Source organism: Channa argus, chromosome 23 (genome assembly GCF_033026475.1).
Source record: "Channa argus isolate prfri chromosome 23, Channa argus male v1.0, whole genome shotgun sequence".
NCBI lineage: Eukaryota > Metazoa > Chordata > Actinopteri > Anabantiformes > Channidae > Channa > Channa argus.
In genome coordinates, this window is record NC_090219.1 from 7,320,615 (window position 1) to 7,335,973 (window position 15,359).

General features: G+C 37.6%; 1 protein-coding gene across 5 annotated transcripts in view; it reads left to right on the top strand.

Moving 5' to 3' along the window:
• The window catches only part of mgat5 (alpha-1,6-mannosylglycoprotein 6-beta-N-acetylglucosaminyltransferase), a 69,900-nt gene that overhangs the window by 27,486 nt on the left and 27,055 nt on the right, over positions 1 to 15,359 (top strand). For 4 of the 5 annotated variants that reach the window (XM_067493029.1, XM_067493030.1, XM_067493032.1 and 1 more), the window contains exons 4-9: positions 4,748 to 4,824; positions 6,796 to 6,885; positions 9,760 to 9,831; positions 12,045 to 12,206; positions 13,367 to 13,536; positions 14,406 to 14,540. In XM_067493029.1, the coding sequence (XP_067349130.1) occupies positions 4,748 to 4,824; positions 6,796 to 6,885; positions 9,760 to 9,831; positions 12,045 to 12,206; positions 13,367 to 13,536; positions 14,406 to 14,540 (706 nt within the window). Of the gene's footprint in view, positions 1 to 1,028; positions 1,369 to 4,747; positions 4,825 to 6,795; positions 6,886 to 9,759; positions 9,832 to 12,044; positions 12,207 to 13,366; positions 13,537 to 14,405; positions 14,541 to 15,359 lie in introns of those variants that run through there. The other variant, XM_067493033.1, reaches the window with a different exon arrangement.

Sequence of the window (15,359 nt, forward strand, 5' to 3'; positions counted from 1 at the left end):
TAGCTATTAGGGAAAGAATTCACTAGGGCCTTCTCACAAATATAGCAGATTGACCTTTATGTACAACAGTGCAAGAATCATCAATAAGGCCCCAATCCTCTTAGACTGCTTTTTACCCATAGACCACGCAGAGTTAACTTCAGCTAGAACCACATCAAAATTAACATCTGCTAGAGTCTATCCCAACTAGACTGCTCAAGGAGGTTTTACCCTTATTAGACAAATGTATTGTAGATATAATTAATCCATCTCTAAAAACTGGCTATGTACCATGGGCCTATATATGTAGCTGGAATCAGACCACTACTTAAAAAATATTTTCTTGATCCAGGCATTTTAACCAATTACAGACCAATATCCAGCTCCCCTTTATTTCTAAGAGGCTTGGAATATAGTTGCAAAGCAATTATATGACCACCTGTACAGAAATAATCTGTTTGAAGACTTTCAGTCAGGATTTAGAGTTCATTACAGTACAAACAGAACTAGTCACCAATGATCTAATCCTGGCTTCAGATAATGGAAAAATCTTTGATCACAACATTTTATTACAGAGACTGGAACATGTAATTGGGATTAAAGGAACTGCATTATTGTTGGTTTAATTCTAATTTCTCAGATAGATTCCAATTTGTTCATGTTAATGATGAATCTTCCTTGCACACAAAAGTTAGCTATTTGTTCCAAAAGGCTCTGTGTTAGGACCAATACTTTTAAATTTATATATGTCTCCTTTAGGCAACATTATTAGAAAACACTCCATAAATTTCAATTGCTATGCTGATGACACTAGATTGGACTAATGTAATTCCCTATTGCTCTCTACTTTTAAGTCCAGGCTTAAAACTTTCCTCTTTGATAAAGCTTGTAGTTAGTTATAGTCATGCTGCTATGGGCTTAGACTGCTAGGGGACAACCCCCCCGATACACTTAGCTACTTTCCTTCTCTCTTCCCTCGGTCCTCTCCTCTCACCCCACATTTATGTCACCAGTGCATGACATTAACTTTGTGTCTTTCTCTTCTGTAGTTTCCCTTTCTGCAGGTGTCCCCGGCTTTAAAGCTACGTGTTTCCAGTGTGCAGCTACTGGTCCTATCAACCTGCCCAGTGTTTTCTTGTTGCTTCTTGTTGCTCTTCTTTCCACTTTCCACTTTCCACTCACCCCATCTGGTCAAGGCAGATGGCCATCCACCCTGAGTCCGGTTCTGCTGGAGGTTTCTTCCTCTCCACTGTTACCTATAGGCTTGCTCAAGGCGGATTTGTTGGGTTTTCTTTATGTATCTGTATAGTCTGACTTTATTATGTAAAGTGCCTTGAGATTACTTTGTTGTGAATTGGCGCTATATAAATAAAGTTGAGTTGAATTGAATGTTTACTGACCGAACAGTGGTGCGAACCCAACCCTTGACAAATTTTGAATATTTTAGTTTAGTGTGCCTAAGAATGAAACCAGTTAGAGCCAGAGAGAGAGAGATGGAGGGAAAAGCAAGAGAGTGAACCACACAAGAAGAATAAGAGAAACCACATGTAACATAAACCAGATGTCCTCAATTGCAATTCTGGACCTTTCAAATGTCATATTATCTCACTCACTTGGACAAACACACACTTAGGGAGAACTAACATAAAATAATCCAGTGTGTAATATCAGATAAATGGCATTAAAAACAATGCTATTTTAAGGCAGATGGCCAACACTCTGTCTGTATTGACTAATGGTGATCTTAGTTTTACTGTATGTGAGGCAGTTAAACATCTTGTCCAAGTTTGAATGATCTGCACATTAAATGCTTCATCTTGATTAGCAGTGTTGTAAAATTCTTGTCCAGCAAATGTTCTATTTATTTAATGTCACCTAGTTTGAGTTTATCAAACGTTTTTTTTTTGCTCTTAAAATGCCTATTTTAATAGGGTTTGTCATTTTAGCTTGATGTGCTGTGCACTTTCTTCACTTTGGTTTCTTTGTTTCCTGTGTTTGCTAGGCGGAAGTTTGGTTTGTTGACTGATATGTCGCCTCAGTGTGTCAGTCACACCTTTTTGTTTCATGTGAGAAAGCACAGCACATGAACCGCTGCCTTAGTGTGCTTATATCTGCATGTGATTTCTCTTTTTTTTTTTCTTCAAAGGTTCCACTAATAATATTTGGTGTTTTACTAGTGTGTAGCTACTTTAGTCATATTTTGCTTAGCTTTGATTAGAAGCAGTTACTATAATACAGATTTATACAAGACAAGTAATTTTGTGTAAACTTAATTATTTAGCTACATTGGTTGTGAATGACAAGAAAAAGACTGCTTTTGAAACAGCACCACTTCTCCTGTGTTTGATTAAGAAGGGAGCTATATTTAGCTGCTCTTTGGCAGCAGCTTCATCTGCTTGATTAAAGCTAGGAGAAGGTTTGCCTGGTGGCTTTGGCTCTCGTTGGCTGACTGGCTGAATGACATTGAAAGATGGGCTGCCCGGTTGGTTGGTTGGTTGGCTGGTTGGCAGTTTGACTAGGTGACTGGGCATCTGAAGGATGAGAACAGCTACTCACTCTGTGCTTGTGGATCTTGTATGCTGCACAACTTCAGCAAACAACAAATCACAAGTGAGGTTTCCTTAGGCAGTACTTTCAGTAAACAGAATCACTATGGTGTGATTTAGAGAAAAACAGGATACACAAAGATGCTTACTGTATATTTGTTTACATTTTGGAAAACTCGCACCAAGTATGTCACCTAGTATTAGCTAGTAGAAATGTCCTCATAGCAGTCCTTCCCCTAGTATTGAGATTATGCACATATTCCTCTCGTGGTTGCCTCTTCCTTCCTGTTGGGGAGGCATGGTTTGAAAGCCTCTACTTTAGCCTGGTCCTAAGTAATGCTTGAAATTACTGTATTTTCAAGCGTTTGTATACAGAATGTAACGTGATTTCTGCACAGAGGTGGTTCTGGCTTTACTCTTCTTCACTTAATAAAAAGGCTTTAATCCTCCCATTTGTTACTCCTTTATTTCTCCTCTTGGAAACAATAAGGAGCCTTTATTGTGTATTGTGTTTACCTTGTGACTAGCAGACTCCTTTAGAGATCACTGGCCTCCCACTTCTTCCTTTTTTACTACATGGGCATATCATCACAATCACCAGGATTGTTGGGTTTGTCACTTAGAAACGATACAAAATAGGGCTTTTCTGTGTACTGGATTTTAAAATTGGTGTTATTAGTTGGCTTATTGCAACTTTGCGGTGAAAGCTGTAGTTCACAATGCATTTACACTGTGCAATTGTACCTCCATCCCTTTCAATCAGTTTCATATCAATCATGTGCTGCTCAAAACCTAAGCTCACTATATACAGAATCGATTATACCTCTTTTTCCTTGATAGTGAGTGAAACAATAGAAACTTGTTTTGGAAATGTTTTAGTTGTAGTACTTTGTGGCACGTCATCTCTTTCTTTGATGCACACTGCAGAGTACACACAGCCAGTGTGTGTCAGTGAAAATGTGGTTGTAATCTAGGTAGAATAGAACAAAACTAGGAGAGGGGAAAAGGTTTACTAGTTGATTGCATGTTTACTGCAAGGGCTTGTTAGTGTAAAGGAACTAAATTAATGGAGAACATGATGTAGGAGCCTCTGGTACACCCTTCACTGCCACCCACCATGACAGAAGCCTGACAGAGTGCTGCGGCCACTGATTAGCTTCATACACAAACATCTAAAAACACAGACTCACCCTTCACCTAAAACACCACCCACAAACTCATTACATCAGCCTGGCGTTTGCCCCAAAGCTTTTATCTATCCACTGCACACTCCACTATTATGCATTATTTATATTATGGCTATAAAGGGCACTGGTGATGACGTTAACATCTCTGGATGGTGATATCAAAAAGGTGATTATGTTAGGGGAAGCCGTGAATGTTCATTCTCTGGAGATATTGGTTTTCTAGGGTATTGAAACAGTGAGAGCAAGAAATTAGTGACTATCACTCACTTTAATAGCAAAAGTTTTTTTTAAGCAAACAATTGAGGAAAATAATGTTTTTCTCAACCTGGCCCAGCTCTCTGCTCTTTGTGGTTTCTACAGTTATGGAGTTCATATAATTGAGCCAAAGGTTATCCAGTTAGCTGACAGTCATCCCTAACCACATAATAATGAGCTGTCTCCAGCTGTCAGTCCAAAGACTTGTAGATGTAAAGCCACTGGTTTAAAGTGATAGTGTTGTACAACAAGCTGTAAAACAAGTCTGTGAGTCTACAGTCAAGCTACTTCCTATGTGCTAATGACACCTATGGTTACTGGTGACACAGCAGCATGACAAAAGAGCAACTGGTGTCTCTGTTCATGGTGCCGGCAAAGAAACTCGTGTTTTAATAATTAAGTAAATCAGCAACCAGCACATTGAGGTGCTTATGTCACACTATTGGCTAAAACTTGTTTCTAGCTCTAACTTTAACCCTTCCAACTCCAACAGGACTGACTTTTATTAACCAAACACAAAATAAATTAAACCAAGTTGCACCCTCTTCATACAGACATTATTTTTCTTCCCTTCTGAAAAAATTACAGGGCTCCAAAAGGAAATGTATTGTGTACTACACAGTGCCATGTCTTTTATTACTCCTCAAGTCTTAAAACTTGCATCTGACTCCCCTCTAGTATGAGGATCACACATCATGTTAAAGCTACAGACGATAAACAGTTTTGGAGCTGATTGACCTTACTGATTTTCTCTTCTTGTCCCTTTCTGTCTTCCTGCAGACCTTCTAAATGGAGCCCAGGAAAAGTGTGAGCTGCCACCTCTGGATGGTTTTCCTCATTGCGAGGGCAAGCTCAAGGTGAATCACACATAATGATTACCTCCCCATCTCACTACCTGTATCTGCCTCACAGTTTTTATCATTGTGAATAGATTATTTTGAATTAAGCCAAAGAGGAACTATTTTAGGTAGGTAGCCTCAGCAAGACAACAGCACCGCCTACAGAATATCAAATAACAAAAGCAAGAAATTTACAGGGAATTATTACATCATACCCCCACACACACACACCCACGATTGACTTCTGGAAAATGCAGCCCAAAAAAAACACACACATATAAACAAAGATTCGGTTCATTACCACCTCAGTGTTTGAACATTAGAAATGTAGCTTCTACTCATATAAGTAATATGTATTGTTGATAAGTAATTGAGGAGTTTTCAAGGAAACTATGCCACAGTTTTTATGTTGAGCCAGGCAGAAAGCAAAAGTCTGGAGGCTCCTGTTAAAGTGTGAAACTGAGAGACCATTTTGCAGGACTGAAGGTGTTAAGAATAAGTTTAAGAAAGTGATTGGTGGTAACAATTTCAGTTAAAGCTGTAGTGGGCAGTTCCCGAATTAAATCATCTCTCTCAAATCTCTGGTTCAACATAGAGCGTTTAGTCTATGGCTAGAAGTAGTTGAAAACAAAAACATTGTTAAGCACAGACCCACTGTCAAAAGTACCTTCAAAGCTTAAAGCAAAATCTGGTACATTTTAAAAGATTACACATGAATTTTCTAAGAGCTAAAATGCTGAATTCAAAAGCAATGTTTTTCTTCCTAGTCTTTTGTTATTAAACTACTTTGTTTTCTGTTGCAGTTTGTCCCATACTGTTAGGTGTTGCGTTAGGTATTTAACTATGTCACACCTAAATATCTAAAATGTAACTGCAGTGATTGTTATTGTTTAAAGTACCAGCTCCAAATACGTACTCAACCTTATACAACCACACAACCAGAGCCCCCTGTCCATGCACACATACACACACAAAGGTTCCTAGTCACAAATAACAGATGCAGATGAACACATAGTTTGATCTGTCTCTTTCTGTGTGGGGTCTCCCTGGAACTGACGGGGCCGTATCATAAACACCATCTGGTCAGCCAGCTTCAATTCTCCACAGATACTGTCAGTATTTCCAACTGGGCTCCAGGCGATGCCAAAGCTTGTGCACATACACGCACACACAAACACACACACACATGCAGACTGTATATGAGTCTGTTTTTATTTATTATTTGATCACACCTTTTTAGAAGGTATCAAAATTCAATAAGCTGACAGTTTCACTTTCAGAACTCAGTTTGGATCATCTGACAAATTCTTTTTGTCACTTTATAGGAATCTTAGGTTAATTTAATAAAAAAAAAAAAACAACAACAACATGATTTTATATTACTCAGTGTGCTGCTCCCTTTGCTTACTGTAAGACATAATGCGTGATGTAGCCAAGCTTGTGAACTGCTGGATAGCTGTGAGACTGGTGTAGATCTCCTCTTTTTGCATGTATCCTTTTTCTTATATGACCCACATCGGCCAATAAAATGTTTTTTCTGTCATGGTCCAAACCCTTCAGTCCTGTATTTTTTTTTTTTACTAGTTAATTTTCTATAAAAATATTCAGAATATAAATTCTTGTGTCCTAGCCACTTATTCAGAGCAGTTCCAACGGATAACCTGCACATGTGTTTGATGAAAGGGAAATTGTCTTTTTCATTCTTAGATCCCATATTGTCCATTTAATTTCAGGAATTGAATCCCAAGACTTTTAAGTCTCTATCTCGCTTCTCTAACCTCTGAGCCTCAAAAACTACCTGGAGTATTTCCATAAATACAGTGAAAGCTTCGATCTATGGATTTTCTATGTGTGTGTCTTGTGTTCAATGAACCTTAGAATCATAAAAACCTCCAAATGATATAAATCAGCTCACAATGAGCTGATTTATTTATTTATTTTTAAATATGGGTGTGTAAGCATGTGGGCTTTTGTTTTTATCCTTTTCAGTGGATGAAGGAGATGTGGCGCTCAGACTCCTGCTATTCCAACTACGGAGTGGATGGATCTACCTGCTCCTTCTTTATCTACCTCAGCGAGGTGAGCTGTGTGTGTGTGTGTGTGTGTGTGTGTGTGTGTGTGCGCACACTTGTATATTTAGAATTAGCAAGGGAATTTAAGTCCATCTCTTAAAACACTACATTTGAAATGTCTGGCTCTCAGTCTCTAACACTTTTGCTATTATTGAAGGTAAAGGTGATCACAAAACTATGCTTTCAGTTTTAAAGTAGCTGGGCATTATAGTGATGCTCAAATGGAAGAATTATTGCAATTGTTGAGGAAAATATTTTCCTTTGGGGTGGGTTTAGTGCTTCAATGAATATTTATAGAAATGAACGATAGAATCCCATGTTAGTTCAAGTGTAATAGGGGTATTTGCTTTTACTATTGTCCTTATTTAGCTTGTAATGTAACTTGTATTCAGGGAGGTTTACAGTTAGTGTAAGAGTGTTACAGACGAGAAAAAAATTATGTACGTGCACTAGCCTGCCAACTTTCCTGTTTCCTAAAATCAATAAATGGTAAAAACAAGAACATGGAAGGGGTAGAGAGGATTTTGTGTTTAATGGTAGCAAATTAAAGTTTTTGGGAAAAAGAGGAGGTGATTGCATGGGTGGAAAATAAGTACTGAGCGGTGCAAGAAGAATAAGAATTTTTAAGCTACAAGTTAATGTGTGAGAGAGCTTCATACCAAAAACAGCCACAGCATTTTGTGGATTTTTGATGAGCAAAACCATATAGAAGTTGGATCACGGGATACTTTGTTTTTGCCATAATGTTGCTACATATTCTTTCCTAGTGATGAGATTATTTTTGTGGTTCAATGTAATAAAATCTGATTAGAGGAATTGATCAATTTGCTTTTTAGCTTCTCTGTAATGGCTTTCATCCTTCCCGGAAACTCAACTGAAATTTAATTTCATAATTGATGTTTTATTACATGTTTTCCATCACCACCTAAATATGAAGCATATGCTTTTAAAATGCTAGATTTAGCAAAGTTTTACACTCTTTAAACATTCATATTCTCTGATCTTGAAAACAGCTCCACTTACCACAAGACAGAACTGTGATTTATCATTTTAAAGATCTGTCATAAAAATTATTTATTTATTTATTTATTTTTGTCCTTTTGGCTCATCCCGTGAGTCCCGCCACCGCAGATCATTGTCCGCATGTTTATTTAGCACAGTTTTTACACCGGATGCCCTTCCTGACACAGCCCTCCCCAATTTCTACCAGGCTTGAACCTGCACTGTACAGCTGAAGATGGGAAATATAGCAATGATTACTGTTCTGTTTCTCGTTCTCCCTCATCTCCTTTAATCACATCCAATTTATTAGGTTGTTTCATTAAGTGGTGATTCAAGTGAATATCAAGATTTTTTTTAATTACATTTTTTTAGTTCCTTGTTTTTTTTGTTTTGACAAGACTGATTCAACACAAAAAGCCTGTATGGAAATAGAAGTAAGATGAGCAAAAGTGCAGTACATTAAGAGAAGCTCTGTTTATAGAAGCCAGAAACAGTAATTTAAAGAATAGTAAAGAGTTCAAAACAGATGTTTCTGTGTACTCTGCGGTGGGCCTATCCATCCATTGTGGCTTATACACTTAAGCTCAATCCCAGGCTCTTTGCCGTGTATAATTTATATTGTATTAACCTTGCAAAGGGGCAAACCAGAGAGGCCAACTCATCATGATGGATGTCTGTGGAAGAAGGTCAGGTTTGGTACTCGGTTATTTTTTGTTTGCTTGCACTGGAACAACACAAAAAACAGAGAAGAAAAGTCAAATCTGATACAATTTAACACAGAACCCAAAAAATGCATTGGAAAAAATTATTGGCACCCTTAACTTAATATTTGGTAGCACCCCTTCGGAAAAAATAACTGAAATCAATCGCCTCGTGCTGGAAGACCCATGACCTTTGGCGAAGACGCAACTTTCTGACACTGGCCACTACGTTGCGCCCCTACAACGCCTTTGTGTCAGCAGTGGCGTCCTCCTGGGTCTCCTAACATAGCATCCCTTTTTCATTCAAATGGCGACGGATAGTGCAAGCTGACACTTTTGTACCTTGTGTCTGCAGATCAGCTGGAATTTGTTTGGAAGTTAACTGGGGTTCTTTATCCACCATTCGAACAATCCTACGTTGTGATATTTCAATGATTTTGCTCTTCCGTCTATGTCCAGGAAGGTTGGCTACAGTGCCATGTGCTGTAAACCTCTCGATGATATTGCGCACAGTGGACCCAGGAAGATTAAGATCTCTGGAGATGGACTTTTCCACAATTTTGTTTTCTCAAATCCACAGACACTTCTTTACAGTTCTTTTTTATCTCTATTCTCAGTGTGACACACAACACAAAGGTTGTGTCAACCTTTCTCCATTTTAACTGGTTGCAGGTGTGATTACTATATTGCCCAGAGTTTCCACAGGTGTATCTAAATATAAATTACAGAATCATCACATGCTTTCTAATAGATATGTATTTTAATCTTCAACAGAACATGACTAAGCTAAATAACTTCTGAATTTTTTTTTTTTTTTAACATAAGAAAACTATGGCAGCCTTTCAGTAAGAATCTTAAAGTAAAATCTGATTCTTTTTATAATTTTTAAATAGTAGAATACAAAGATATCTCAAGAATTGGGCTCTTTAAGTTTAAGGGTTTGAGAAACAGTTAGGAACACCTTAAAGTTATTATAGGATCAGAATGAGAAGAAATTACTTTTTTCTCACTAAAGTGTTAACAAGCTTAAGCATTTGTAAGGAAAAAGAACTTGTCTTTATTTAGAACCTCAGTTACTAAATGTACATTAGCTGACATACTTTTTGTTTATTATGTCCTATGTTTTGGGTTGTGCTATTGTAGTTCAGGGTTGGTAAAATGTTTGTTTTGTTTAACAGGTAGAGAACTGGTGTCCTCGTCTGCCCTGGAGGACAAAGATCCTAAATGAAGAAACAGACAAGAGGGGACAGGTGAGAGAAACAATAACTCCTGTTCACTGTAAACTAAAAACACAATGGACAACTAATGTACTTGAGCCTGTCGAGAGCTTCTATCACTAGATGCTCCTTGTTACAAGATGGCTGATAAAAGATGTTTTTTTCACATTACTTCACTCCACTTTGTGTTGATACAAAAACAGGTTTATTTGGATAGAACCTGAAACAGCTGTCATTAAGCTGCTACATAGCAGTAAAACTGAGCAAAACCCTACTGATGTAGCTTTCCTCAAAAGCTAACCAGCACAATCACTATGTCAGATTACACTTCAAGTGTCACATTTTTGGTCCAAGTGGTGTGAATTTATTAATTTCAGTGAGGCTTGTATGTGTGTGAGTTCAAACATTTTTAAACTGATTCTGTCAAAGTCCAACTCCATCCTGTGTAATGTGTTAATGGCATATTATTTAAATACACAATACATGAGAATACTTACATGACAATGTAAATGTTTAAAAGTGGTTAAATATACAAGAATGACCGTAAATGTATAGTTACTTTCCAATGCGGTGCAGCTGATTAATTTTATAAACAAGACAGTATATGAACAAGCAGGGTAAAGCTAAACCACAGTGTCAACAACCAAGGAGTATGAGTCAAGCAGTTCTCATAGACCAAAGCCAGGGTGATAGGACCTTGGGATAAATCTAGAATAATGATCTTCTATTGCTGCCAATGCGGCAGCTCACTCAAATCCCACTTAGAGAGTATCTGCGGCCCGCCAGGATTTTGCACAGTCCATAGTGTCACTGCTGTATGAAACCAACCCCCTCCACTGCTGTGGGTAAATGAATATTAAATACCTTCCCGAATGCATCACCACCACTGAGCCCCCACGGTAGTAGGGAGTTGCCATTTGACAGCCTTTGGAGATTTTAATTCGGGCACATATTTTAATAGGCTCAGTCTGCGGAAGTGATTTCCTGTCGTGATGAGGGATGCTAATGCCCTGCAACAGCCTTGTTTCAGCCACCTTAGCAGTTGGTAATGGCACTGTGATTTCTTCTCTCCTCACTCTATTTTTCACTGGCTCAGTCTAAGCCATCGTTACACGTCATTCTCTTCGGGATGTCCTCCTTGTCCACCCATGAATTTTAAGATCTTAATTACATGAATACAAAGTATTAGTACTTGGTACTCTTTTAAATGCTGTGCATGGTCCTATAGTATAGTTTGAGTTGACAAATTCCGCAAATGTGGTCAGCAGAAGTTTCTGTTTCATTTCCATATTATGTATTGCAGCAATTATTTAGGTTAGTAACTACTTAGGATGTGGTTAGTACAGCATGTTTCACAACATGATTTGTTTTCCATGAGTTTTCATTTATTAGACACTTAGCTAACTTTTACCCAAATATGTCCTATTTCTTCAAATGTGTTGTACATCCCAGTCCCAACACATGCTGAACACTTGTTGGCGGCATTTCTTTTACTCTTTCTTTTCTTAAAAAAAAACTTCTTTCCCTTTCCTTTCCCGTTTCCTTTATCTCTCAACTTATATCCTCTCCTTCACCTTGGCTTTTTCTTCTCTATTTACCCCAGTCTTTTATTTTGTATTGTAACAATTTGTTTTGTGAATAATGTATTTTTTTAATACTGAGATTTCTTTGAGAGATTGCTCTCAAACACATTTTGTCAGTACAAAGACACATTTCTCTGTGCCCTCAATATATAAATCCCTCTGCAGGTGTCTGACAGTTTATAATAGTTATCACCATCAACAGAATTGCATGATCACAGTGATTATAAAGAAAATGTTTTCCAATAGGACACACAGGGTGACAAATGGTGTAACATAAAAAATGTTGAGCCATCATCGATCCTCCGATTTATCTGTTTATCTACCAGTCTTAGGTAGTAAAAATCAACAATTTTTGATTTGTGGAGCTCTGTTGTATCTTCCTTCAAGAAATTGTTTTTGGCAATTGGGAATAACAGAAACCAGTATTACAATTTTTAATGAAATTAGATAAATTGTAAAGACTCTGGGGAATACATGCATAGAGATAAAGACAAGCATTTTAAGATCATTTAACTGCAACAGGGTAATAAACGCAAACTACAGTGACACAGTGTTACATTGTCTGCAGAAAGGTTAGCTGCGTATCTTCATGCAGAACATGTTTCTGTGCTGGCATGTGGGATTATGGACACTGACACCTCTGTGTGGTGTCTGTGTGTGCAGGCTGAGATCCGGACAAGTTTTGAGGAGCTTTACCGGGTGATGTCACAACGAGAGGAGTTCCGCTGGATGATGCTGAGGATCAAACGCATGGCTGAGCCATGGGTCAGTGCCATCCGCTCACTGGCCGCCAAGCAGAATCTGGCCAAGCGTCGGAGGAAAAAGGTAATACCACTACCACAATGGTAGACACATTTTGGTATGGTTTTCACTTTTTTGTTGAATTGGAGATTTTTTTCCACACACAAACTTTTTCCTACTGTTAGACAACCCCACATTTACTCAAAGAAGAAATGGTGCTGCTGGTGGTGGTAGGGCTGACATGGATATTCTATTGTCTCCCAAGCTGGTAGCACCTCCTAGCACTGAATAATATGCTCCACACTTTCCACAGGCCTTGTGAATAATTTACATCCCATTCCCATGATACCTTGGTTTTAATGCAAAGCAGCATCCCCTTTAGCTAAGCAGAGAACACAAGAAACAAGAAACCTTGTTTATCTGTAGTATCTTACCTATCCTCCTCCAGGTTTCTGTTTCTCGGTTGAACCTTGCATTCTATAATTAAAGAGCATTTGCCTCCTAAACCAGTTCTTTATGTCAGCTGCTAATCTCTTTTGGATATTAATCCGCACATATTAATCCTTGACTAGTGTGCCCTGGCACTGGCTGTCAACAATGGAAAAAAAAATGTGCCGGTCACATCAAACAAAGCCTGCTATTGCTTCCTACTTATTCTGTGGAACACTGTTACTCAGTTACTCAATAACTTTTGTGTGTGTTTTTTATACTTTATTTGAGTTGCAAGTGTTTTTCACAGCATGTACAGTGAATAAGTGGAACTGCTTTTACCTTCCCCCTCACTAGAATAACAATGGTTTTGAACTTCCCATTTTAAATATGTTGAAATACAACAATTTGTATGTTCTGTCAACTGCTTTTCAACTGGTTGTTCTAGTACATTTATCTGTGCTAGAAGGTATAGTAGTCTAGGTTTGACAGATGTATTTTAGCTTTGTCCTAATTTAATTGTTCAATTGTATATTCTGGCCTTATATTTACCATAACCTTTTGTATAATGTAAAATAATGTACTTATTTTAGCTAACTTCAGTTCGACCAGCCTTAATCATACAATATTTGTACCCATCAATATCAGCATTCATATCGAGATATTGTCTGAAGAGGGATTGAGTGTGTACTGTGTAAATAGGGGTATTTGAAAAAGAACAAGACAAAGATCATTATTAAATGTCATATGCTAAATGCTAAGCTTGTTGAGACAATTGTAAATATTTTTATTTCATACTTTTCCACCTCCATTAGATCCTGGTGCACTTGGGCCTTCTAACCAAGGAGTCTGGCTTTAAGATAGCAGAAAATGCCTTCAGTGGAGGCCCATTGGGGGAGCTGGTGCAGTGGAGTGACCTCATAACCACGCTGTACCTGTTGGGCCATGAAGTTCGCATCTCTGCCTCCCTGGCTGAGCTCAAAGAGTCAGTATCAACAACACTGAGTGCTATGATAAACCTCAAGTGAAAGTTAATTGGACATTTTAGGTTTAAAAAAGTTCCGATGTGCACAATCAAACACAGAGTTTGAGCTTGTGATTTTGTGTGAGTTCAAAAATTAGAATTTTTTTGACTTGAGTCTTTAAGGTGAAATATTGGTGCTGTATTAGTCAAGCATCTTGTTTTTTTCCTCATCTAGGTTAACTAACAACCTTTGAGCATTTGCTTAAAGACATTCGACTGAGGGTAAACAAATTTGCTTGTGTTTTTCCATTGTAGAGAAAGATCAGTCAAGCTTTTTTCAAACTCTGACATGCTGACTCACACTACCAGTTCCACTTGGTCTGTGCTCTTTCACTCCTGGAATAAAACCAGCTAGTTATCTAACAGTCTGTTCTCTACAATATATATGGTCTTCAAGTGGTCAAAGAGTTTTTCTCTTTTGCTCTTTAGGGAATGAATAGGCAAGGCAGGCAGCAAATGTATTTTTAATGTTTAAAGATCATTGTTTATTTATGCCCCAATAACATACGATTATTTTTCCACTGCTTTTTGTAGATTGGTAGGTATATCAGACATATGTATTACCTTTATGCTTTAAATGTATGTGTGGTTATGACAGCTGATTTCTGCATATGTATCAACTTTAATAACAGCAGAAGACAAAGAAGAAACTATTAAGTTCTGACTCTTTTGATTTTAACATTTACTATATATCAATGAGTCTAAATATTTATTTAGTTCTTTAGTAAACAGTAACCCTCTCAGATTATGTAGTAAAGGGGCTGATCATTATAATGTTCCATACTTATCACGAGATATCTGAAACTTTAATATTGAACTTTTATTCACAGAATCATGCGCAAGGTTATGGGGAACAAGTCCAGTTGCCCGACTCAGGGTGATAAGGTGGTTGAGCTCATCTATATTGACATTGTGGGTCTCACTCAGTTCAAGAAGACACTTGGTCCTTCCTGGGTCCACTACCAGTAAGTACATATTTTACATTTAAAGGCCCTCAAAACTGAATCTTCATATTACAGTGAGTCACAAGGTCCTACATGAACTCTAAATTTTCTGCCAACGTTAAAATTGTTTTGGATATTTGTATTTTTGTCTGTCTGTACTAGTTGGAGGTGGGAAGGATTATTAGGATAGCTGCAGCTATCAGTATTTATCAAGTTTGAATAGAAATCACTGTACCGGGCTTGTTTGTTAATGTTGTCAGGATTGTCAATCACTTTTAGACTGATAAGCGTGTCTTTTAAATAAAATCCGTAGGATTAAATTGTTTTTCTGGTGCAATTTTACATATCATTTCAGCTCCCTTAACAACAGTAAATCACTGTCAGATTAAGCAAAAATATATGTACTTATTAACATTAGTAAGTACAGTATTATTTAATGATAATTCTAAACTTAAATGCTGTACATTAAAAAAAAAAACTTTCAGAGTGTATATTCCATTATAGAGACAATGTGATAAGCTACCTACTGCTGTTGCAGAATCAACACAATATGCTGTTGCTGGCTGCTGTGATTTGATTTCAGAATTTTCTGAACTTTATTTTAGGATAAATAAGGTTCAAACCTTCCTGGTTTGCTTTATCCAAGGATAAATAAAGTTCTGGGCATGTGTGGTTTATTTACAAGGCCTCACACACTTCTACATTGGATGGTCTCCCAGTTTAACCAGTTTTCTACTGGTTGCTTTTGCACAGCTCAGCTGGATCCATTAAGTGGTAATTGTTGTGCACTGTAACTTTTTGTCTGAGCAGAAGCTTAAGGTTCTCAGTTTTTTCATACCA